The sequence below is a fragment of the Trematomus bernacchii genome, unplaced genomic scaffold (genome assembly GCF_902827165.1).
Source record: "Trematomus bernacchii unplaced genomic scaffold, fTreBer1.1, whole genome shotgun sequence".
In the NCBI taxonomy this organism is placed as follows: domain Eukaryota; kingdom Metazoa; phylum Chordata; class Actinopteri; order Perciformes; family Nototheniidae; genus Trematomus; species Trematomus bernacchii.
The window spans coordinates 5,515,763-5,539,337 of record NW_022987342.1 but is presented as its reverse complement, the minus strand read 5'-3'; the positions used below and the strand labels follow the sequence as shown (position 1 = coordinate 5,539,337).

Here is a 23,575-nt window from a genome sequence, read left to right as displayed (position 1 = left end):
AAAAAAAGGCGAGAAAAAACACAAAACAGGAATTAAAAACAGACATGACACAGGGACAGTGTTTTTACAAAATAAAAAACAAAAACCAAGATCATGACACATCCATGTGATTCAAATAAGAAGCAGTCTGTTATATCATGCATTTGTATGGCACACTAGCTGTACATGCTCTGAAGAAACTGATAAACTGTCATTTTTATATTGTAAAACACACCTGCTGGCATAGATAGATTTTCCCTTGTGTAGCTGACAAATAAATGCTGCAGCGGTGTGACTAATGTATATCCTTTTATCTTGGTAAGTGTCAGATTTGCTGTGATAAAAGGTACCACAAGTAGGAACATTAGCATAGAGCTCAACTGGGGCCTCCGACTCTCCGCGCTGCGAGGAAACAACAATGGGGAGCTGTGTCTACAACATCAATCAAGACAGTGTTAGGAAATGCACCCAGGTTATTAATTGTTCACCCTGGCACCAGAAGATGTAATTAATACACTGAATTTGAGCCAATGGCTACATACTAAACACCTTAATGGCAGCTGTGTTATATATCATTCTTTGCATTCATGTATGCTCATTCTACAGGACATTGGATTTGATTGGGTGCTGAAGAAACAGTCAAACATTAAACAGCAGGTTAAACAAGGGCAAACACACTACAAAGCCCCAAAACAGGCTGCACTTTCCAAAATGATTCAAAAATATACAAACAGAAATGTGCCTAGACACATGCAAATGAAAAAAAACCATCTTCACCAACTTCACTACGGTCCCAGCTGTGTGCGTCACTTTTTAGCGTCCCAGTTTGTTTGCAGCGTTTCGGTAAAGCAGAGCTTTTAGTAATAGCTGTGAATGTTTTAAAAATGCAGTGTATGTCTTATATTTGCAGAATTTTTGCCTTGTTTGCCTCTGTCAGCCACCTTATAAAACCCACTGGATTACACCAAATATTTCGATGATGAAGCAAAAAGTGGCCTCATAAATGTCATCTCTATTTCACTTCTAGTGTATCATTCCTGTTATGTGCATGGTCTTAAACCCAAAGCTCTAATTTGTAAGGGAATAAAGATGCCTATATCTGTGACAATATGTTAGCTTAAATTGCCAGTTGGTAATGATGATAGCATTTCAGCTCGATGTCTCCTGACGATGCTTTACAGCCTCCACCCTGGAATTATCCAGCCATGTTTCTAGCTCCCTCGTCACTGTTACGACTTTTAAATCAGCCCTTCTAATTACGAGCCGGACTGAAGTGTAAAAGTGCATTCATCTTGCTAACGAGACTGACTTTTTGTTTTTTTCTCTGCAGTTGTACAGCTCGGTGGACTTTGGAAGAAAGTGGCAGCTCATTCACGAACGTGTCACGCCGAGCCGATTCTACTGGTGAGTCATCAATTTTTTAAATGTCCACTCCTCTCCTCCAAAGTTTAGTTTACTCAGGAATGCAGAGATTGTTGCTCATGTTCCACGCGACTGAGCAAAGGGATATTGATGGCTTGGGACGAGGTGTGTGAATGACTGGTGATGCTGCTGGAATTCTGCATATCATCTACCCCTTGATACAATCAGGCAGAGATTAATCACCTTCAGAACACACTTTGCATTCAGCATTTCTCAAACGCGCCCGGCTCGTAGTGGGCACATTGCACATAAATATAAGCAATAGAATGAAAAGGGGGTGGTTTTATACGCATGCAGAAACAGAAGCTTACATACAGTATGAGGAGCTATGACTCATAATGGATCTGGGACGTCCCTGTCGCTTCTTATCCAGTCCCGCCTACTGCTCACTCCCCCTGCAGTGTACCTACTAAGTCTGAAAGTGCACACTCATCACAAACTAAGGCCCGGATCTATTCCAGCTCACTGCCCTCACCCCCTCTGTGAGGTGACTGGGGTGTGCGTAAGATTGCTGGTGGCTATACCCACTCTAACTTGCATAAATCTTAGTTTCTTCCGTGCCATTGTGGTATAATCCTAAAGAATGTGCACAATCCATCGCTGGCTTCGCCCTTCACCGCCAAAGCCCCTTCAAGGACATTTAAACACTGAATGGGTCGCTAGCAATGGCCAGGCAGGCCTCCAGTTGGCCGCATTTGGACAATGGCTTCATCCGCCTCCAAGGGATATGAAATATTGCCACAATTGGAAAGCCATGTCTACCCAGTCTAATCCACACGCAGTGAAATGAGCGAGAAAGCAAGATTATACCCAGAGATATACTTAAAGACAGAGAGTGGGCTGACCCTGCACAACCCAGTCGATGATAAGAAGACTATTTATTTGTCGTGTTGCATTGTGCTGGAATGGAACTAGTCTACAGTTTGTGGATGTGCTGGCAATAATGTGGCATTGAGAATATGAAGGAAAAATTCCTGTACTGTTGGGTTAGTATTGCTGCTGTAGGCTACTGTGGCCGACAGGGGCTAACACGTTATAATGGCCCTAGACACAACGCGCTGCAGTTTAAAAAAATGATGCAATTAAAAAACCACAAATGTTACCGTACACATGCAAATGAAGAAACAACTTCACCAATTTGACAACACATGCACAGGGTTTGGAAACAATTGAACAACTTGGAGAAACATGCAACCACAAAAACCTGCAAATATTGTGAAGTTGGCCAACAGTTTCAAAATTGTAAGTGTTTTGTCGGTATATTTGAAATGACTTTGTTTGCTATATTTGCTCATTAGCTCACAGTAGATCTGCAATAAAATCATAAGGAATCATGCAATCACATTGTTAAAATAAACCAATACAAATTACATTTAAAGTGGACCTATCATGCTATATTTAAATGATATATTGTAGGGCCATACCTATATAAGGTATATTTATACGTTTCTGTTTTCAAAATACCAAACAGATCATGCATTTTAGCCATGCCTCATTTCACTCTATTTGCTGTTCTCCAGCCCTGTTTTTGCAGGGGGCTGATTCTGTGAGCTGCAGCTGACCACGCCCCCCTGCAGGAGAGGGGAGCCGCTCTGATCAAGTCAGAAGAGGGGGAGAAAAATAGATCTCCGTCCTCCGTGTTTTATTATATTATTATATAGAGTCGTTATTCATTTGTTTTAAAGCTCAATAAATAACAAAGAAGACCTTTGACCGGCACTTTTCTAATTTTGTCCGGAAGATTTCAACTTTAACGGACATCTTGACCGGCGAAAAAAAACCTAACTGAAACTCTGCCGCACGGTCCCCTCGTTCCTTGGAAGAGGCGGAGAGGTGGGTGTTTGTCATCTGCTGGTGGACTAACCGGAGAGAATTACAGTGCTTGCCTCGACGGGGAGGGATTGCATTGAATTAAAGCAGCGGGAGCAAACGCTTGCCTCGGGGAGGGAGAAAAAGAGCCACAGCAGAGAATAAACAGAAGGGAAACCATGGCAACCATGCGCGGGAAGTCTTCTTCGCTGCTTTTGTGGCAGACTACAGCGCCACTTACAGGCCTGGCATATGTACTACGGCGTCTCCAGCGCTTTCGAGCGGCAATGGCCGGCCGTGGCCCAACCCCACATTCCCCTGATAGGTGGAGAGTTGGCCCAATAGCCGTAGCGCCACCGTCCTGACGTCAGTAACGTGTTCAAATCTGGATCAGTTTTTATCAGATCCATTGCCCCGTTTTTAGAGATTTGGGTATGGAGGAAAATAGAGAGGGTTGTGTTTTCGGACACTTGGTGAGTTCCCTGGAACACCGGGGACACATATTCATGTATAAAAGACGTACAAAAGTGCATTTTAATATTATTGCTTTTAACTAACCTAATACAGTTATGTGCAATCTGTTGACATAATACATTTAAATAAAGTCAATGTTTTAGTTTTTGTTAGTGTAGCCTACTTCTCTCTGAACCCAAGTGAGTGGGTAAATCTAGTGCTTCACCCCACCAATAATATGTAAAAGAAAACACCACATAATAAATGAAAAACACATATGGCTCCCACAGTTAGGGTTAGCCTCTGCAAGACTTTTGTCCCTTTTTTTTCTGTTCGCTCCTCTGCACTGACAACTTTTTGGTATTTTTTCTTTCTTTTATATCTTTACATCACTTTCTATTTGTTAACGTTACGGTGATGTATTCTTCCACGGTGTCATTCTCTCCAAGGTCTGTTTCCAGCCTCGACAAAGAGCCAGATCTGGTCCACATGGAGGCTCATACGCCGGATGGAAGTAAGTGACTCCCACACACACATTCAGATCAAAGGGGAGTATTGAACAGGTCTCTATAGGAATACATTCCTATTGGATAAAAGCAGTAATCCCCAGGGAAACAGTACAGGCTTTCCCTACCAATGAACCCACTGCTTAATGATTAATATGGCCTTTTTTTCCCCTTCCCTTTCACTCACTGAATGTCAGCTCCATAACTCTGAATGGCAGTACCACCAAGGTCCTCCATAGGATACAGAGGTGAAACTGTTAATGCCAGCCTGTGTGGCGTGGTAGCTCTAATCAAAGATATTCACATGATTTTTTTCTCATATAACCATTGTGTGATTTGCAGGCAGAGATGCTGCAATCTTCACATGATAAAAATACATCTGGCGCTACAAAGAGAGGCAGAGAAAATGTCAAACATAATGTGGAGTACAACACAACAACACATTATTAGCTTCCAAGCAATTGACGAAAAACGGCTACCATTCAAAACGCTCTCCATACAGCTCAATATATTAATATTTACTACAGATGATGTAGTATTCATAAGATGATCATGCTCTCGGTATGTCTTCCCATGGGACAGATGTGCAGTATGTCACGTGCAGAGCTCAGACGTGCACAGAAGCTAACAGGAACTACCCGTTCCCTGGATACATCGACATCAGCTCGCTGGTGGTTCAGGATGACTACATATTCATACAGGTAGGGATCTAACACCACTCACTACCTGCTAGCTGATGGATTATGCTATACCTAGACAATATATATTCTCAGGAAAATATGTCTATTACTAGCTTGGCTATGCTAACTGAGATGTAAGTGTGTATTATCGTAGTATTTCGTTATTTCTAATGACTAATGACTAATTATGATTTTAAGATGGGTAGAATGAATAAACAAAGACACAAAACACAAGCTCATCTATATGTAGCCCAGGTGACCCTAACCCTTACCCTATAATGTAATCCTTTTTTGTGTTATACAATTGTTGCACTGAATATGGTCAAAAATATAATAAAACCCATTAAACAAATAATGTTTTTATTTTATTTTAACACCATTGCAAAAGCTAATTTGATTGAAACAGTGAATTAGTGATTAGGAAATGAATAAGCAGGGAGATAAAAAATTCCCCATAAAATGTACTAAGTTCAAGCAGTGGTTCTCTAACTTATTCGGTGAGGCCACCTTTACAAGTACAAGAAAGGTAATTGTCATTGATTACAAACCTTGGGGGTGCAACTGATGGCAATTCAATTTGAATTCCACTCTGTTACAATGGACCATCTTTCAGCATGGCTATGGGCGGGTTCATTTCCAATTTTACTTAAATGCATCTTTGCCTGATAGGAATGTACTCCTTGCTATCGATTGTGAAATGTACTGTCGTTCCAAAGAGGAAGTCAAATGTGTGCTGTAAAGATAGGTGTACTTAAAGTATCATACATTTTAAAAAGTTTTCATTTCTGAAAAATAAAATGTCTTCAAACATTAGGACATAATCCTTCAAAATAATCAGATTAAAAAATAGATATGCCCCCCTGAAATGCATTAAATTATTGAAAAACAATGTTGGAATTACAATATCAGGCGGAACATTTTATTACATTATTGGTTAATAAATCCAATAATGGATTTCATACATTTTCAATCACGTTAGGTGCAAATTTCATTACATTGTGCATTACATTGTGTTAAAAAAAGTTCATATCATTAGGCACTCCATTTGGAGGTTGCTGGTTTCTGAAAAATGTCCAATATTTAATTTCAGTTTTCACTTCAATTTATTTTGAGCTCCTCAGAAACATAGATTCTTTAAATATCTGAATTTTGTTTATTGCATATTCTCCTCAAATACAAATAGTCACATTCACAAATACAGACAGTGAATATAATTAAATGACACATGCTGAAGTAAGACAGTTATTCCTGAATAATATATACAATTCCACTTACTTTAAACACTTAGTAGCTCCAATTAACAAAACAAAAAAACATCAAGTGACAAAACGAGGAAGTAAATCAAAATTACAAACAAAAATATATGAATATATATCAGATCGAATAAATAAATAAAAAGACAAACATATAAGCATTTAGCATTCCTACAATTTCAAAGTGCCTATATACTTGTTAGTAATGTTTGTAAGCGATGCCGCACTTTTTTTAAATGTCCTTTCCTTCCTTTAACCCATACATTTTTCAAAGGTTAATCCATGTTCTTCCAAGCCAGGGATATCATCCTCCTGGCCTGCAGGAGTGAAACGTCAATTAAAGCAATTTTTTGAGTTATTTATTGGAATAATAGTGCCACTTGAGAGATTTATTTCACATTCATAATCAAAATATTGCTTAAGCAGATTTATTATTAGACCAATTTGATGCTTCCTAATGATAATTTCCTCACCTTGACTCCCACAAAATCACCTATATATTTCCTATGGTTCTATATAAAATATAGCACTTGGCAGAAAATACATATATAAATCTGATTTTACTCTAACCTCAGCTGAACATTTGTGCTTTGGTTTTCTGGGAAGCCAGACTAAGTTTTTAATATTCATACTAGCCACTGCCCGGTGTGTCAATTTAATCATGATTTGTGCGACAGAAAAATCTGAAATGGTAATGTCCTGAATTCTAAGTAACACAGATGCGATTTATGGGTTGCATTTTAATTTCCTCTAAAGCTTGAATATTATTTACTTTGACATTGTGCAAATGAGTGTTCATGAATGTAAAAAGTGAACAGGAAAAGGGAGTATAATTACATGGCTAGTCCACAAAACTTCTTCTCAAATTTACCTCCACAAATTGTCGTTGCGCTCGGTTTTCAGGACCTTTTAGGAATCAAAGTATGGGGTAATGTTTTCTACCTACCTCTTCACCTCTTAAATGTATCTCTATCCAAAAGGAATAGCACTTTAGATCAGCGCTTGCACCACCTTCAACAATCTTTTAACCAACTTCACTATTTTTACAACCAGCTGCTCAAAACACCACTTTCTTAGAGCGAGAGTTAGATGACCCATGACCTCCATAAACCTTACCTGACACTGTAATAACAAACTGAGTGAAAACCATATTTTATAAGATCCTCCACACACTGATCCCCTCACCCACCAGTTAACAAAGCATATAAAAGCCCATACCCAAAATAATGAAGACATTGTTAATAGAGTGGTGCAGTGATGATATATTTGTGTATGCTGACCCGGAAGTTAGCAAGCGGAAGGATTCCATTGAATGTATAAAATAAGCTTTGGGGGGTAAACACACATTTATGATACTTTACACATTTTGTTCAGCAGGAAAGTCTCTGCATATCTACACCATTTGGTGAAGTAAAAAGCTAACGTTAGGCTAAAATCAATGGGTCAACCATATTATTGTATCCATATTAGGAGCTAAACCCGCTTGTGTTCTTGTTTTTGTTGTGAAAGTATTGTAAAACTAATAGAAACTATTCATGTTACACTTCTTCTTCTAGTGTGATAATAAGTTACTATTTATTTATTTTTTACAGGTAATTGGTAATTGGTGGATTAGATTTTTAAAGTAACCCTCTCAAACCTGTTTTTTTTCTCCACTGAGCCGTTGTCGTTGATTATGATAAAAATGAGAGAAATTGAAAGAGAGCCAGCATTTAAAAAAAGAAAAAAGTTAAGCCTCAAGTCTAACATCAGCCAGTACAAACCCTGTAAAAACTGCATTTAATGTTGGTTTGTGTTATTTGATAAAAAATACATTTTAAATAAAACATTTTAAATAATACGTTAAACGAATAGATTCGGCTATTGATTCATATTTCAGTAGTAGCAGTTGTAGTGGTTGTAGTACTCGCAATGGCACTCTTCCAGCTCTTTGATCCCACTAAATGCTTTATTCAGGAGAGAAAAAGCAATTTTTCAGAGGCCTGCTTACCTGAGCCACCTACAGGCATGTGCTTCCTGCACAACTCCTACTGGCCTTGGCAGCACATTAGACAAAGAAATAGAGTTGTTCTCCAAAGATCCTTCAATCCTGTTTGACCTCTCCGAAGTATTTCAAGTAGACTCACAATCACTCAACCTAAACCTCCCCTTCAATTCTAGCACCTCCACATTTTAACACGTATGCGTCACAGACGAAAGATCCTGAAGGGTTGGGGGAAAAAAATCAATCATACCAATTCCTCTTAAAGTTCAAACCGCCTCTGGTTACCCCGCCATCGATCTCATGCTCCTGCACTCGATTGCATGTGGGACTGTTCTGCAGTGCTCACCGCTACTCCGCCAATATAGCTTGTTTTCTCTCTTCTGGGCCATTCAGAGAACTTAAAGATCAGTAAAAAGAATCAGCCCTGCCATACAACATTATTACTGATATATCACTTATTTTCAGCAGCGAGCCACAGGCCTGATTTGAAGGTTTTTCCGAGTATTATGTCGTTATTGATAGGACTAAAAAGTGTGTTATACTGCTGCAGTCTGCACTGTCTCTCTGTGTGTATGAGTATAAAGTGTTGCACTTCTGTGGCCTTGAGGCTAATGACAATTCTTCAACAGCCACCAACCCTGTGTTTTTTAGCCGCATCAGCTAACAACACAAACATCTTGGAGTGTTTGTTAAGGGGCTTCCTTTAAGGACAACTTATTTGATTCTTGGCGTGCAGATGAGGCTTGGTTAGGCAACTTAAAGATTATCTTGGACAAAGAATAATGAGACTATTGATTCACCACCCAGATATTTACCAAGGTCCACCTCCAAGCAGATTGAAACCTGGAGAGGGCAACATCCTCTGAATGCAAGCCGGGAGATCGCTATAAATGCCCTTAAAAGTAAAAAAACCCAAAAAACCCTTCTGTTTAGCAGTGCCTTGAAAACCAGCAGAACAAAGAGAGTGAGAGATGGATATTCTCTTTCACCCGCCACTTCAAATGATTGGATAAAATATGATATGGAGGAAACGCCTGAGGTCTTGATCGAAGGAGTGTTTGCAAAGTGTCTACCTTTACGGACAACTTCTTTTGGTCTTAGCCTGCAGATGAGGCTCTGTTAGGGGAGTTAAAGATTTCCTTGAAAAACGAATAATGAGACTATTGATTCACCACCCAGATATTTACCAAAGTCCACTTTGAAACCACCAAGCACCTTGACACCTAGAGAGGGTAGCGTCCTCTGAATGTAAGCTGTGAGGTCGCTATGAATGCCCATAGAAGTTAAAACACAAAAAAAACGTTCTATCTAGCAGTGTCTTGAAATCCAGCCAGCATAAGAGAGTGGGAGATGGATGTACACTTTGATACAACACGTCATTTGATTGGAGAAAATATGATATGGTTACAGAGACGAGGAAACACATGAGGCCTTGATAAAAGGAGTGTTTGCAAAGTGGCTACCACTAAGGAAAACATCTTTTTTTCTTGTCCTGCAGATGAGACTTGGTTTGGCAACTTAAAACGTTCTCTAGACAAACATTAATGCGACTGTTGATTTACCTACGAGATGTTTACCAAATTTCACTTGGAAACCACCAAAGCGCATTGACATCAATAATATGAAGTATCATTTGGATGCAAACTGGGAAATTGCTGTTAATGCCTATACAATTTTAAAACAGCTGTGTTTCCAAGCAGCTGTTTGTGTAAACCCGCTGGACAAAGTGATAAGGTGATGAATGTACGCTTTGACCCACCACTTTAATTATTTGCAGAAAAATATGATATGGTCTCAATGATTCTGTGACACATGAGTAAAAGGTGTCCTTGCAATTGTTCAACAGCAGACCTCCATCACTGGTAAAAGAGAGGCAACGTGCATAAAACCTGCATGTTTTATTCAATATATGAAATACATATTACTTTATGTGTTACAGGTTCCTACATCAGGACGAGCCACATATTATGTTTCCTACAATAGAGACCTTTTTATACAAATCAAACTCCCCAAATACTCCCTGCCTAAGGTAAGTTGCAGCATTAACCTCACCTGTTTTTTGACTTCTTATGAAATCTGTTTAATCCTAGATTCAGTAACCTCAGTATTCCTATTCCTGAAAGCCATTGATTTCGATCAGGGGTGGGGAACCTCCGGCCTCCGGGCCGTATACAGTCCGCGAGACCATTTGATACAGCCCTCGAGGTAATTTATAAACACATGCAAAAAAAAAATAATTAAAGAAATCTAGACCGCAATAGAATTAAACACGCGACTAGCTGTTTTTCCTGGCCAAGGACAGGTTCCTTGAACACAACACGAGCGTAACGTGTCATCACGTGGTGTAGTGCTGCCGGAACGCCGCTCCAGCACTTTGCAGTACCCATAAGGAGCCATACACATCAGCTCAGTGAGGCAAAGGCACACCTTTATATGATCATAATAGTTATAAAAAGAGAATAAATGAAAAACAGGTATAAAATATTATATGACAGTAAACAAAAGTTGTTATTAATAAACAAGAATACAATTTAATTGGGGAGTGATTTGTAAAATATCCATAAAGGAAATCTGTTTACAGTTCTGTTTCATATGGGTGTTGAGAGATGTATCCATAGATCTCTTACTTTTGCTCTCAAAGTGCACCAGATTGATGCTTTTAACTATTCAAAAATAAAATCTGCATGCATGCACGAGTCATAGTGAGCGTCTGCATTTTGGTCCTTATGCCTTTTACACACTCTCTCCAAAGCATAAAAACTTTGAAAATAAAACAGAAAGATATCTGGATTAAGAGGTTGCTTTTTCTTTGAACATGAAAGAAAGGCCAAATGAATGAGCTGTGACTTTAGTTTTTTTTAGCAGAGGTTGAGTTCAATAATTTGTACGGCCCTCCGAGGATGTTGTAAAAATTGAAATGGCCCTCGAGGAGGAAAAAGGTTCCCCACCCCTGATTTAGATGGTGTCACAGCAGTGAAATGTATTTAGAATGTATGGATAGAAAGTAATTAAAACACCATCATTGCAATATACTGTCCAAATCCAAACTTTTAAGTTGTTATGGTCTTATTCTGCTTTCAAGAGTTCGATTGGTATTCAGGATCATTTACAATGCTACAACACCACCATTGAGGAGTTTTCTTCAGCCTCGCCGTGAGATAGATAGATAGCAGAGTTGCAGAAACTCAAGATCTGCACTAAATGCAGATCCGTCCCTCTGAGGCGCACTGCCTTTGCACAATCTGCATTTTCATTTACGGCCATCAAACACTGAAATATTCTTCCAGTTGAACTTAAAACCTGTACTGACTTTAACTCATTCTCTTGTGGTGCACATTTTTTTATATTAAGCAACCAGTCATGCCAACATTAATTACACTGTAATCTGAGTTTTTCAATTTTAAATATTGTAATATTATATTTTAACTGGTACTATGTATTATTGTATTGACCTGTACTTAAATCATGTTTTATAATTGTTTGTGTGATAGAGATTATGCAATATTTTTAGTGTTTGTTGATTGTTATGTACCTACCTAAGGACTGCAGATGGAAATTAGCTATTAGCTCACATCTGGCATAATTCCTCTCTTCTCTTTTCTTAGATTAATGTATTTGTCTGTATGGTCCTTGTTGAAATAAATACATAATTTCTTTTTTTTTAAAGATTGTTAAACCACACATATAACCACTTTGTTAGGGTCGTTTTCCCTTTAAAGCTAGCATACTGTGCTTTTAAAGTCATACTTTAGGTCACGGTATCACACTCACAGTGAGCCTCTTAGGGAGCTTTACATTACAGTATTTCCACTATTTATAATCACAACATTGATCTCATGACCAGTCCCCCAGGGTCAGCATGTTCTAATCCGTCACCTCTCCGCTTCCAGTCATAACTCCTCTTAATCTCTCCTGCTGCCTGATAGGATTTACACATTGTCAGCAGTGATGAGAAGCAGGTATTTGCGGCGGTGCAGGAGTGGAACCAGAACGACACCTATAACCTCTACTTGTCCGACACCAGAGGGATCTACTTCACCTTGGCCTTGGAAAATGTCAAGACCACTAGGGGCATCGGTGGGAACCAGATGCTGGATCTGTACGAGGTAGGCACCTTTTGAAACTCTTTATCCTTTGAGAGAAAAGTAAAGTCTTTCAATGATTGCCGATGGGAAGTGAAAGGGATTATTACGTTCTCGATACTTCTCAATAACTGCCATAAAGTACAGGCTTATGCATGGGGCAACATGTAAACAGTGGAGCAAAATGGGGTTTTATGACCATGTGGTTAATGTGCAATACATTCAGCTTTGTATGCCCCATTGCACAATATGACCACACAGTCTCCAACAGTAAGGGTGCATCGATAGGGTTCTCAATCAATACCAGTGGCCCAACAATCCCTACGCTGCTGAATTCTCCTGCAGTAAATTACTACCTCACATTTTAAAGGCCCATATGTGTTTCAAATTATAACCAAATAATTTAACACAGGTTTTATATATTATATCAATACTCATCCAATTGTTCATGTCCCTATCAGTTGCCTTAAGGTGTCTTTAAGCAGCGTTGTGAAGTCTGATAGAACAACCACCATACGATGTCACCAGGATTTACAATTAACCAAAGGGCCTGTTACAAACTGTGACCGTGGAATTTGAAATGTGTTTATTTTGCAGAGTCTATAAAAAGTCTGACCAAAGCTAGGATTATATAAGTAAGCATATCCTGGCCTCTACTGGCTCTGTTAGACACAGCAAACATATTCATGAGTTTATGAGTTAGGCATACTGGGCTTTCATTAGTAATACTAGTTATACATAGAACCTTCACATTTCTGCTTTTGTAAGTAGCGTGAAATAAAATCACATTTTCTTTCATGCTTTTCGATTTGGTAATAAATGTATATACATATATATGTATAATACAGATATGTATGTATTTATATGATTTTTTTAATATAAGTTAAGAATAAATGTTCATATATGAGATGTAATGCTGGCTAAAATGCAACAATGTGCATTTCATTACATGAGCAAGAAATGTTCAATACCTTTTTTAGTTTGTTTTTAACTACAAATTGCTGAAATCCTTATTTGTATTTACAGAAATATAGAAGATTATAACACGATCATATCAATACAATAACATACAGAAATATATATATTTTTTAAATGTGGGGGGTTAAAGGTGGATGACAAATGATGTTGCATTAGGTTGGTCTGGAAGGATGAACTGAAGTAGTGGGGTTCCGTCTCAGGTGTAATTCTATACGAGCTGATTGTGGGCCCTCCAGACACTAAAAGTAAACATTTCGTATGACATAAATGCTCAAGCTGAATAGGAAGGGATCAGTGGAGACAGGTAGAGAGGCTGAAGGGATGAAGGGAGGGAGAGATTAAGGGATCAAGGGATGGAGCGGTCGATGTGTTGAGGGGTGAACAGATGTTGGTAGGGATGCAAGAATGAGGGAAGTGAGAGATATTGGTAAGGAGAAGGGGATGAAAGGGTCAGTGGCAGGAGGGGTGAAGGGATCTTGGTGAGGGTGAAGGAATGAGAGGAGTGAGGGGTGTTGGTGAGGATAAGGAGAGTGAGGGATGAAGGAGTCAGTAGATGGAGAGGTAAAGGGATGAGGGGCGGGGTGAAGGGATGTGGGGAGGTGGATGGATTAATTGAGGAAGTATGAAGGGATTTGGCTAACGATGAGCTAGAGTTGATTTGTTTGTGTTGTTTTCTTCACATACACTGGTTCTAGAGTTTGTGTAACAGTTGCTTATCTTACATGGATGGGTTTGCATTGCAGGCAGTTGTCGTCCATCTTCCTGACGGCAGACATATGCGGTATAAAGAGCATGCTTAATGGGGCTCAATGCCATGCACCTGTGGACCTGTAATGACCTTGTTAGCTTACTGGCTAGCTACTGTATGTGTTTGCATTAGCATTCATGGCAGGAAAGTAGATTTGCCTTCCTTCTCCACTGCCTGGTGGACCCAGTTTATCACTCCTACACTGGCAGGTGACGCTGTGAAAGTGAAGGAAGTGAGATATTGGCCAGCAGCAGTGGCAGCAGTGTGGTAATTAACAATGCCATTACCTCCCCTGTGCAGTATGTCGGTGTGTGTGTGTGGCTCTGAACGTGTGTGTGTGTGTGAACCACTCCTATTACCATGCAGTGGTAAAAGCATTCCACCACACAGCATAAGATGATAAGGCGCTTTAATTACATTTGTCACGCTGTCAAAGCACCGTTCTTGATCAGAACGTAAACAAGAGATGGATGATACACTGCTGTCTCTGATAAATAAGCACCATTACACAGGGTAAGAAGAATGCTGTTGAACTCATCCCATTTATTGCTGTTAGACCCTGACAAACTGCACTTCACAGAGCTAATGTTCCAGAGAAGACGTGCTCCGACCAGAGGGGAGACGGCAAAGTATATGAAAGTTGTTTTGTTCTACCACTTAGTACTCATGTCTATTCTTCCCAGAGGGCCTCTCTCTCTCTGCATCCTCCTCCTTAAAATCATAACACCATTCCCACACAGAAAGGAGGGGGGGGGCTGTTAGCAGGTGGCTCTCTGAGAATTATTACTCTGATTGGGTTGGGTAAACTGTATCAAAAAGTGTTTTTCTCTTGCTCATGCATTGCTATAAACAGTTCTCAATGATTCATTGAATAAATTAAGTGATTTGTTTATCAGTGAAAAGACTTGTATGATCTCTATAACGCTGGTACTCACGATGCAAAATGCGCCGGTGAAGATGGCCGCATTGTCGTTTGGCTCCTCTCCAACTTTGCCCTTTTTCGTATTTTGTGCGTGTTTATTTACTTGTTGCCGTTTTGTTTTTAACATGGTTCGCAACATGCAAGCCGACCGCACCAACTCTGCTATACAATATAGCAGAGAGGAACTTCTTCACATCCGAAACTTCCTGGACAATAACCCACCGACAGACAATGGAGATTCGCCATGGCTACCTGTTGCTGTCCTACCTCAGAGACGCAGGAGGAAGACCAAGCGAGGGTCCCGCACCGGGTTGCTGGTTAGACTGAGGAAACGAGAAAACCGACCCCCTCTTCCGAGTATTCTTCTGGCTAATGTTCAATCCATTGAAAATTAGCTAGATGAACTCAGAAGTCGGATTGCTTTTCAACGGGACATTAAGAACTGTAACGTGTTCATTCTCACCGAGACTTGGCTCAACCCCGCTATCCCGGATTCCGCCATTGTTCTTACGGATTCACTATTTTTCGTCAGGACCGGACTGCTAACTCAGGGAAAAGTAAAGGTGGCGGTGTGTGTGTAATGACTAATAACAACTGGTGCACAGATGTGAGGGTTATTTCTTCGGACTGTTCCGCTCATTTAGAGCACCTCATGATCACATGCCGGCCTGTTCACCTGCCGAGAGAATTCACATCTGTTGTGATAACAGCAGTGTATATTCCGCCGCTAGCCGACAACAACACGGCACTCGACCGAGACTTCACGGCCAGAGGCGACGTTCGTTGTGGCCGGGGATTTTAACACCGCTAACATGAAGAAGGTCCTGCCGAAGTACTACCAACACATCAGCTGCTGACAGACCGGTAACAAGGACAGTACAGCGATGGAGTGAGGAGTCAGATTCAGCACTGCAGGATTGCTTTGCATCTACGGATTGGAGTGTGTTTGAGGACAATAACATCAACACACACGGATACGGTCATATGTTACATTGGGAAATGCATCGATGACGTGGTACCGAAGGTTTCTGTACGAACATTCCCAAATCAAAAGCCCTGGATAAACGGCGAGGTGCGTGGCAAACTGAAAGCACGCACTATCGCGCACAGAGCTGGAGATTTGAAGGAGTTCAGGAATTCTAGGTATGAGCTCCGGAGAGCTATATGCAGTGCAAAGAGACAGTACAAAGAGAAGGTGGAATCTGACTTCAAAGGCTGTAACACCCGGAACATGTGGGTGGGAATAAGAACAATGACAGACTACAAAGGAGCAGCGGGGGGTGCTGCGGGAGTGTCTGCGTGCGCATCTCTCCCAGATGAGCTGAACAGTTTTTTTGCACGATTTGAGAGCAGCCAGGCTGTGGGTGCAGAGAAGGATCAGGAGCCAGAGCCCTGCCCTTTTGTTTTAAACAGGGGAGATGTGTGTAAATCCTTTAAAAGGGTTAACCTGTTTAGCTCTGAGCCTGTTTTTCAGGTCTCAGGCTCGAAAATGACATTCCCAGAACAAATGACCATATCTTCCCTTCTAAAAGGGTTAAATTAATAATCTTTTTCTCAAAGTAATGATAAACCTGTGAGTTGGATGTAGAAGAGTCAGAACAATATAGATGTTTTTTATTTTAAAGAAAATTCAGATTTTACATAGTAAAAAACTGTAAATGATAATGTCCGTCCAAATATTATGTTTTACTTATAGTGAAAACTACCCTTGGATGATGGTAAGGTAGACTAAAAGCTTTAGGAATCCAAAGTCCAACATATAATAAGTACCCTGTATCAAGATTGATGCAAAACAAGTGACATTTTACCTTTTTAGAGAGGTTTAGCAAAACTCCACCTCTGAGGTGATTTGGGTGGAAATGGGGGTTTTACCGTTTCTCTGGAACCCATTGGTCGATTTTGATGATTGACATCTCTTTATGACCGTTAGAGCCAATATAATCGAAGGGGGATCTCCCCTCTCACACACATGGTCAAATAAAAAGGTGGGGGCTTCGCGCATGCAGTTTTGCATCAGAGCGAACCTATACTCTAGCTCTGATATCTGGAAACGGAAAGGCAGGTTTATTGCTCATGGATTATCAGAAATCATTTCAAAGGGACACAGACACATTGGATTATCCTATGGATTAACTTCAGCAGCGTTTTTATCGTTTTAATGCCATTGAAGATCACTTTTGACCAGACTACGAGACAGGTGAGCCATGTTAGCGTTTTTAGCTACCTAGCGCCACATGTTTTGATGTCTGTTTTTGTTTATAAAGTCGCGAGTTCGTATCATGGAGTGATAATGTATGCACCCATCGATTCTGTGTCACCTCACGATGTGAAACGATGTCATGGATGTAGAGAAAAGTTAAATAATAAGGTTTTGTGAGTGAATTTCGGTGCAGTAATCTGTTAGCATTTTTCGCTCGTTGCTAATTCAGAGGCTCAGCGTTAGCATTGTGGGTTTTATTTTGAAAAATAAATAAAAAAGATCAGTTAGATGAGTTTCTTCCCGTTACATGGATATAAAACATTCCTAGTTTATTAAATGAACATGCCCTCAGACACTGTTTCCTGCAAGATGTTGCGGCAGTGCCCCGGTACCGGGTCTCTCGGGCTTAACAGGTTAACCCACACAAGGCTCCTGGACCTGATGGCATCCCTGGCGGTGTTCTCAGGGTGTGTGCAGTTCAGCTGGCAGAGGTGTTCACAGACATCTTCAACAGGTCCCTGCTGCAGTCTGTAGTTCCCACATGTTTCAAACACTCCACCATCGTTCCTATCCCCAAAAAGACAAAAATCACCAGCCTCAATGACTACCGCCCAGTAGCACTCACCTCCATCATAATGAAGTGCTTTGAGCGGTTAGTCAAAACATTCATGACTCTCTGGACCCCCTGCAGTTTGCCTACAGAGCAAACAGGTCCACAGACGACGCCATAGCCCTCACCATCCACACTGCCCTCTCACACCTGGACCCGAGGAACACATATGTGAGAATGCTGTTCATTGACTACAGTTCAGCCTTCAATACCATTGTGCCCTCCAAGCTGGTCATCAAGCTCAGAGACCTCTGGCTCAACAGCGCCCTCTGTGACTGGATCCTGAACTTCCTGACGGGCAGACCCCAGGCAGTGCGGGTGGGAAACATCACATCCTCCACCCTGATCCTCAACACCGGAGCCCCTCAAGGCTGCGTGCTCAGCCCTCTCCTCTACTCCCTGTTCACTCACGACTGCGTGGCCACACACAGCTCCAACACCATCGTGAAGTTTGCTGACGACATGATCGTCATCGGCCAGATCACAGACGGCGACGAGACGGCGTACAGAAAGGAGGTCGAAAACCTGACATCTTGGTGCCAGGATAACAACCTCCATCTCAACGTCAGCAAAACCAAGGAGTTGATTGTGGATTACAGGAAGCAGCAGGGAGAGGGACACACCCCCATCGCCATCAATGGGACTACGGTGGAGAGAGTCAGCAGCTTCAGGTTCCTCGGTGTCCACATCACTGACGACCTGACATGGACTCTTCACACCACCACCATCACCAAAAAAGCTTGACAGCGGCTCTTCTTCCTCCGCAGGCTGAGGAGGTTCAACATGGACTCCAGGATACTCTGCAACTTCTACAGGTGCACCATCGAGAGTATCCTGACTGGCTGCATCACGGCCTGGTACGGCAGCTGCACCGCCCTCAATCGTAAAGCTTTACAGAGGGTGGTGAAAACTGCACAGAACATCACCAGGACAGAGCTGCCATCCATGGAGGACCTTTACTCCCAGCGGCTCAGGAAGAAATCCCTCCGGATTATAAAAGACCCCCATCACCCCAGCCACAAACTGTTCAGTCTGCTGCCGTCTGGCAGGCGTTACCGCAGCATCCGGACAAAAACCACCAGATTCAGAGACAGTTATATCTCTCACAGGCTCCGCCCTCTACTGGACTCTATGGGTACTACCTTATCCCGCGTGCATTCTCCCACTGAGACTTCTATAGACGTAGCCGGCCCAGGGTGGGCCTACCTGAATGCGCGTGCATCACACCGTATAAAAGGAGGCCTCGCCTCCTGACTATAATCCTTTTTTTCTTCAGCAGCGGAAGTGATTCCACGAGCTTCGAGACGATTGAGAAAAAGAGAGTAAAGTGTAGGACCTACCCGAAATGCCCGAATCTAATTACCCTTCTGCTTCACGTCCTTGGGGCCTGACCATGTGGTGGGTAATATGGGCCATACGCTGACATGCCCAGACTGCCAGATGATCCCGCGGCTCACACGAGAGCATCGTGGGCAGCACTTCCTGGCGAGGGCTACCCCGCAGGAGGAGTCGGTGGATCTGGAGCTCGACGTCGTGGACGTAGGCGATTCGGGGAGCGAGGTGACGTCTCCCGGTTCTTCCGATGGGGGACGAGGAGGACGCCTCGCTGACCGGAGGTCCAACTCTCAGGTCTGCGCAGATCGATTTCCCGGCGGTGATGACTCTGGCGGCGGAGCGTGTAGGCTTACTGCTCCCCCCACCGCTGCCACCGAGGCCTGTAAACCGCCTGAGATTTACGGCCCGGTGCGTCCGGCGCAGCCGACCTTCGTTTCGCCCCAGCTGCCAGAGGTATGGCGGTGTGTGGAGGCAACATGGCAGCAGCCATTTAAAACGAAGGCCCCGATAGCCGCCATGGCGGGTATCGTTAAGGTGGTGGATCGCTCGGACACGACATGTCCAGGTGTGCCCCCCCCCTCGATGAGAGCCTGGCGGCCCATCTGCTTCCGCGGCTGGTTGGGCGGAGGGTAAACGTCCTCTGCCCCGCTGCCCCGGGACCGAGACACCTGGAATATCTGGATAAGTTGTTCAAGCTCGGTACGCAGATGGCGGCTGCGGCCGATAATCTTGGCGTGTTGGCGTCTTCCTGATCACCCTCAGGCAGACGCCCCCGCCCTCCCGTCTCAGGACGAGAGCGATTATTCGGACCACGCTGTTAGTCAGATGAGTAATCTGATTTATGGCGTGGCCACCGCAGCAGGGCGGATGATTTCCCTGGCCACAGTGGCGTCTCGTTACGTGTGGCCAGGGCTCACGGCCCTATCTAAGAAGGACCGAGAAGATCTCCTCGGAGCCCCCGTGTCCACGGAGGGGCTCTTTGGGTCGGTCTCCTCGGTCACCCAGCGCTTCAGCCGCCTAGAGGAGGTGAGAGTCCAGTTTAGCCGCATGCTATCGCTGGCTCCTCCTCAGGCCCCGCTACGTGCCCCCCTCGCATTGCCATGCAGGGGAGGGAGCGTAGTACGACAGTGAAGCGGAGGGAGAGGCGCCGGCACGGGGGTCCCGTAGCTGCAGCGCCCTCCACCTCTACGGCCCACCCCGTGGCACCGGCAATCACGGGGAAGGGCTGCCCGACCGAGGAAGGCTCCGCACCAGCAGAGCACCCGGGTGGGGAGCTCCATCTTCGCGGAGTTAACTGCCTATTTAATGCCCAGATCTCTGTCAAAACTTTTAAAATAAAGATGGTGTTGATCTGTATCCAAGTCTGAGTGTCCTTTGTTTCCACAATACACTTGCACATGTTGATGACTGTACAAATTCCCCACTCGCCGCCCCAGCTACAGCTCCCGTTAGGGAGGAGGCTAGTGGGAGTGCGCAGATGAGAGTGATAAACCGCAGGCAGCACTGTTATAGTGCGGTGCGGGTACAGGGACATTATGGCCGACGTTTTTCTGTTAGAAAACATTCTATGCCTGAAGCTAAGACTCCAAATAATGCTGTTTACTATAGTGATAGGGGCTGCATTATAGCAACGCCCGCACTTGTAAAGAGGCACGTGGCGGTGCGTTCAGGGGCCTTAGTAAAACACACTACGCCTGTAAGAACTCCGGTTAATGCTGTTTTCCATAGTGAGGAAAATAGCATTATGACGACGCGCGGCCCCCCCCCGAGAGCGGGCCGCGGTGTGTTCATGGACAGAAGAAGCTCCGATTAATGCCTCTTTCTCTCTAAGAGGAAACAGCATTATGGCGGAGCGCGCGCTCTCACGGGAGCGTGCCGTGGTGCGTTCAGGGACCTCAGTGGAAAATCTGCCGTTTTTTTCTCTGAGTGGAAACTGCATTATAGAAAAACGGCCCTTTCTGTGTCAGCCCCCCATGGGTCAAACTTCCTTTTATGGAGGGTTTGACGGCGGAGTGGGCCACCAGAGAGTACCACAGCTTCATAGCTGCGGCTTGCCCATTAACACAATGTTATGGGGAATGGAAACTCAGCTGTGTACTGACAAGGTGGATGGACAGGACGCTGAAACGGGGCTATTCACTCCAGTTTTGCAGCATCCCACCTCCTTTTATGGGCATGCGAGAGGTAAATCTGTCTTCCCATGAGGAGATGGGTTTCCTCTTAGCAGAGATTCAGGCTCTGGTGCAGAAACAGGCTGTGTCTGTTGTGCGTCCTCAGCACAGAGAGAAGGGTCTTTATTCCATGTATTTCCTGGTTCTCAAGAAAACAGGGGAATTCAGACCTATTCTAGATCTCCGGGGCCTGAATCGTCATATTTCCAGCAGGAAATTCCGCATGTTAACTGTGAAACAGTTACTAGGGCTTGTGCAGCCAGGCGATTGGTTCACCACCATTGACCTGAAAGACGCGTACTTTCATGTGGAAATTGTTCCAGAGCACAGAAAGTATCTGCGTTTTGCCTTCCAGGGAATAGCCTAAGAATACAACAGGCTGCCGTTCGGTTATTCCCTATCCCCACGCACATTCAGCAAATGTGTGGCCACAGCGCCTCAACCGCTGCGCGCACACGGCATGAGAGTTTTCTTTTACATAGACGACCTCATAGTCATGGCTGGGTCCCGGGAACAGGCAATGTTTTGCACAGCACAGTTGATCACACACCTAACCAAATTAGGTTTTGCGATCGATTGGGAAAAAGGAGCACCCCCATACCTCGCCAACAGGCGTTGTATTTGGGTGTGGTGCTCGATGCAGACGCGCTGCGTGCCACCCTGTCAGAGAGCAGACGTGCGCCCCTTCTCAGGGCGGTGCACAGGCTGCGACAGGGGGCAACAGTGACAGCTTTAACTGTCATGCAGACTCTGGGTCTCATGGCGGCTGCTCACATGGTGGTCCCGCCGGTTACTACATATGCGCCGCCTGCAGAGGTGGTTCCCCAGCCTGCGTTTGGAGGCACAAACGACGGCTGGTTACCATCCCTCCCCCCCTCAGTGGGGGCAACCTCCGGTTTTGGGGGTCTCCGGACCACCTCCGGAGGGGTCTCCACTGGGACGGGTGACCTCCTACATCACAGTGTTCACGGACGCGTCCGGAACAGGATGGGGAGGGACCTGCCTGAAGAGAGCTATAGGTGGGCGCTGGGCTCTGACAGAGTTTCGACACAGCAACCTCCTAGAGCTACGGGCAGTAGTGTTAATCCTCCGGCATTTCATGCCCCTAATTCAGGGAAGACATGTAATGGTCAGGAGCGACAACAGCACCACAGTGGCTTATATCAACAGGCAGGGCGGAGTCCGCTCCGCCTCCTTGTTGACCACAGCGGAGGAGCTGTGGTTATGGGCCTCAGAGGTGGTGTTATCTCTGAGAGCCCTCCATGTCTCGGGACTGGAGAACAGAGGGGCCGACCTCAGGTCGAGGGGCGGCCCCCTGCCAGGCGAGTGCTTCACCCGGAGGTGGTGAAGCAGGTCTGGGCCCAGTTCGGGAGAGCAGAAGTGGACCTGTTCGCCAGCCGGCGCAACAGCCACTGGGCCCTGTGGTTCTCCATGGCCCTGAGCGACGACCCGCCCTTGGGGGTGGACGCGTTTGCACACGAGCCATGGCCAAGGAAGATGCTCTACGCCTTTCCACCGCTGTGTCTCATTCTTCCTCTCCTGGGGAGAGTGAGGCGAGAACGTCTGGCAGTCATTCTGGTAGCACCGAATCGCGTCGGGGCTCCGTGGTACTCAGAAATGGCACAGATGAAGGTGGGCCAGCCCTGGGCGATCCCCCAGTTCTGGGGGGCGATGTCTCAAGGGGCAGGTGCAATCGGGGCGTTACCCACTCTGGGCCGTCCTCTCCAGGCTTGGCTCCTGAGAGGGACAGGCTGAGACAGGGTGGATTGTCTGACAGCGTTATTCAGTCTATCCAGGCAGCTAGAGCAGAATCCACCACAGCCTGTTACAGGCCAAAGTGGCTGAGATTCCAGCATTGGTGTGAGGAGCGGGGAATAGAGCCCCTATCTTGTGAGTTGGGCTCTATTTTATCCTTCTTACACTTACTGGTGGACAGAGGGCTGGCGCATTCCACGGTGAAAGTGTATGCAGCAGCCATCTCGTCCTGTCATGAGGGATTTTGGTGGCAGGTCAGCCTTTAATCAACCACTGATGTCGCGGTTTTTACAGGGGGTTAGGAGACTGCGCCCTGTAGTGCGCGTCTCCACCCCGCAGTGGGACCTGCCCCTAGTGCTCGAGGCTCTGGCCTCGGGACCATTGAGCCTCTGGAGCTCTCCCCTCTGAAAGCATTGTCGTGGAAAACAGCTTTGCTTCTTGCCTTAACGTCAGCCAAAAGAGTGTCCGAGTTAACTGCTCTGTCGGTGCACCCGAGTTGTTTACTAGTTCGGGGTGGCCGGAGTGGCGCGACACTTAGACCGAACCCCTCCTTTGTGCCTAAAGACCTAAGGAGTGCGTTCAGGTCGAGGGCTATTCAGTTAGGGGGTTTTAGTCTCCCCCCCATGGGGGGCCAGGGAGGCTAAACTGCACCTCTTCTGCCCGGTGCGTGCGCTAGCATGTTATGTGG

General features: G+C 44.4%; 1 protein-coding gene across 1 annotated transcript in view; it reads left to right on the top strand.

The window, feature by feature from the left end:
* The window catches only part of sorcs3 (sortilin related VPS10 domain containing receptor 3), a 263,786-nt gene that overhangs the window by 187,777 nt on the left and 52,434 nt on the right, over nt 1–23,575 (top strand). The window contains exons 5-9 of the mRNA XM_034131550.1: nt 1,310–1,383; nt 4,113–4,177; nt 4,752–4,870; nt 10,026–10,115; nt 12,013–12,192. Of these exons, the coding sequence (XP_033987441.1) occupies nt 1,310–1,383; nt 4,113–4,177; nt 4,752–4,870; nt 10,026–10,115; nt 12,013–12,192 (528 nt within the window). The remainder of the gene's footprint in view (nt 1–1,309; nt 1,384–4,112; nt 4,178–4,751; nt 4,871–10,025; nt 10,116–12,012; nt 12,193–23,575) is intronic.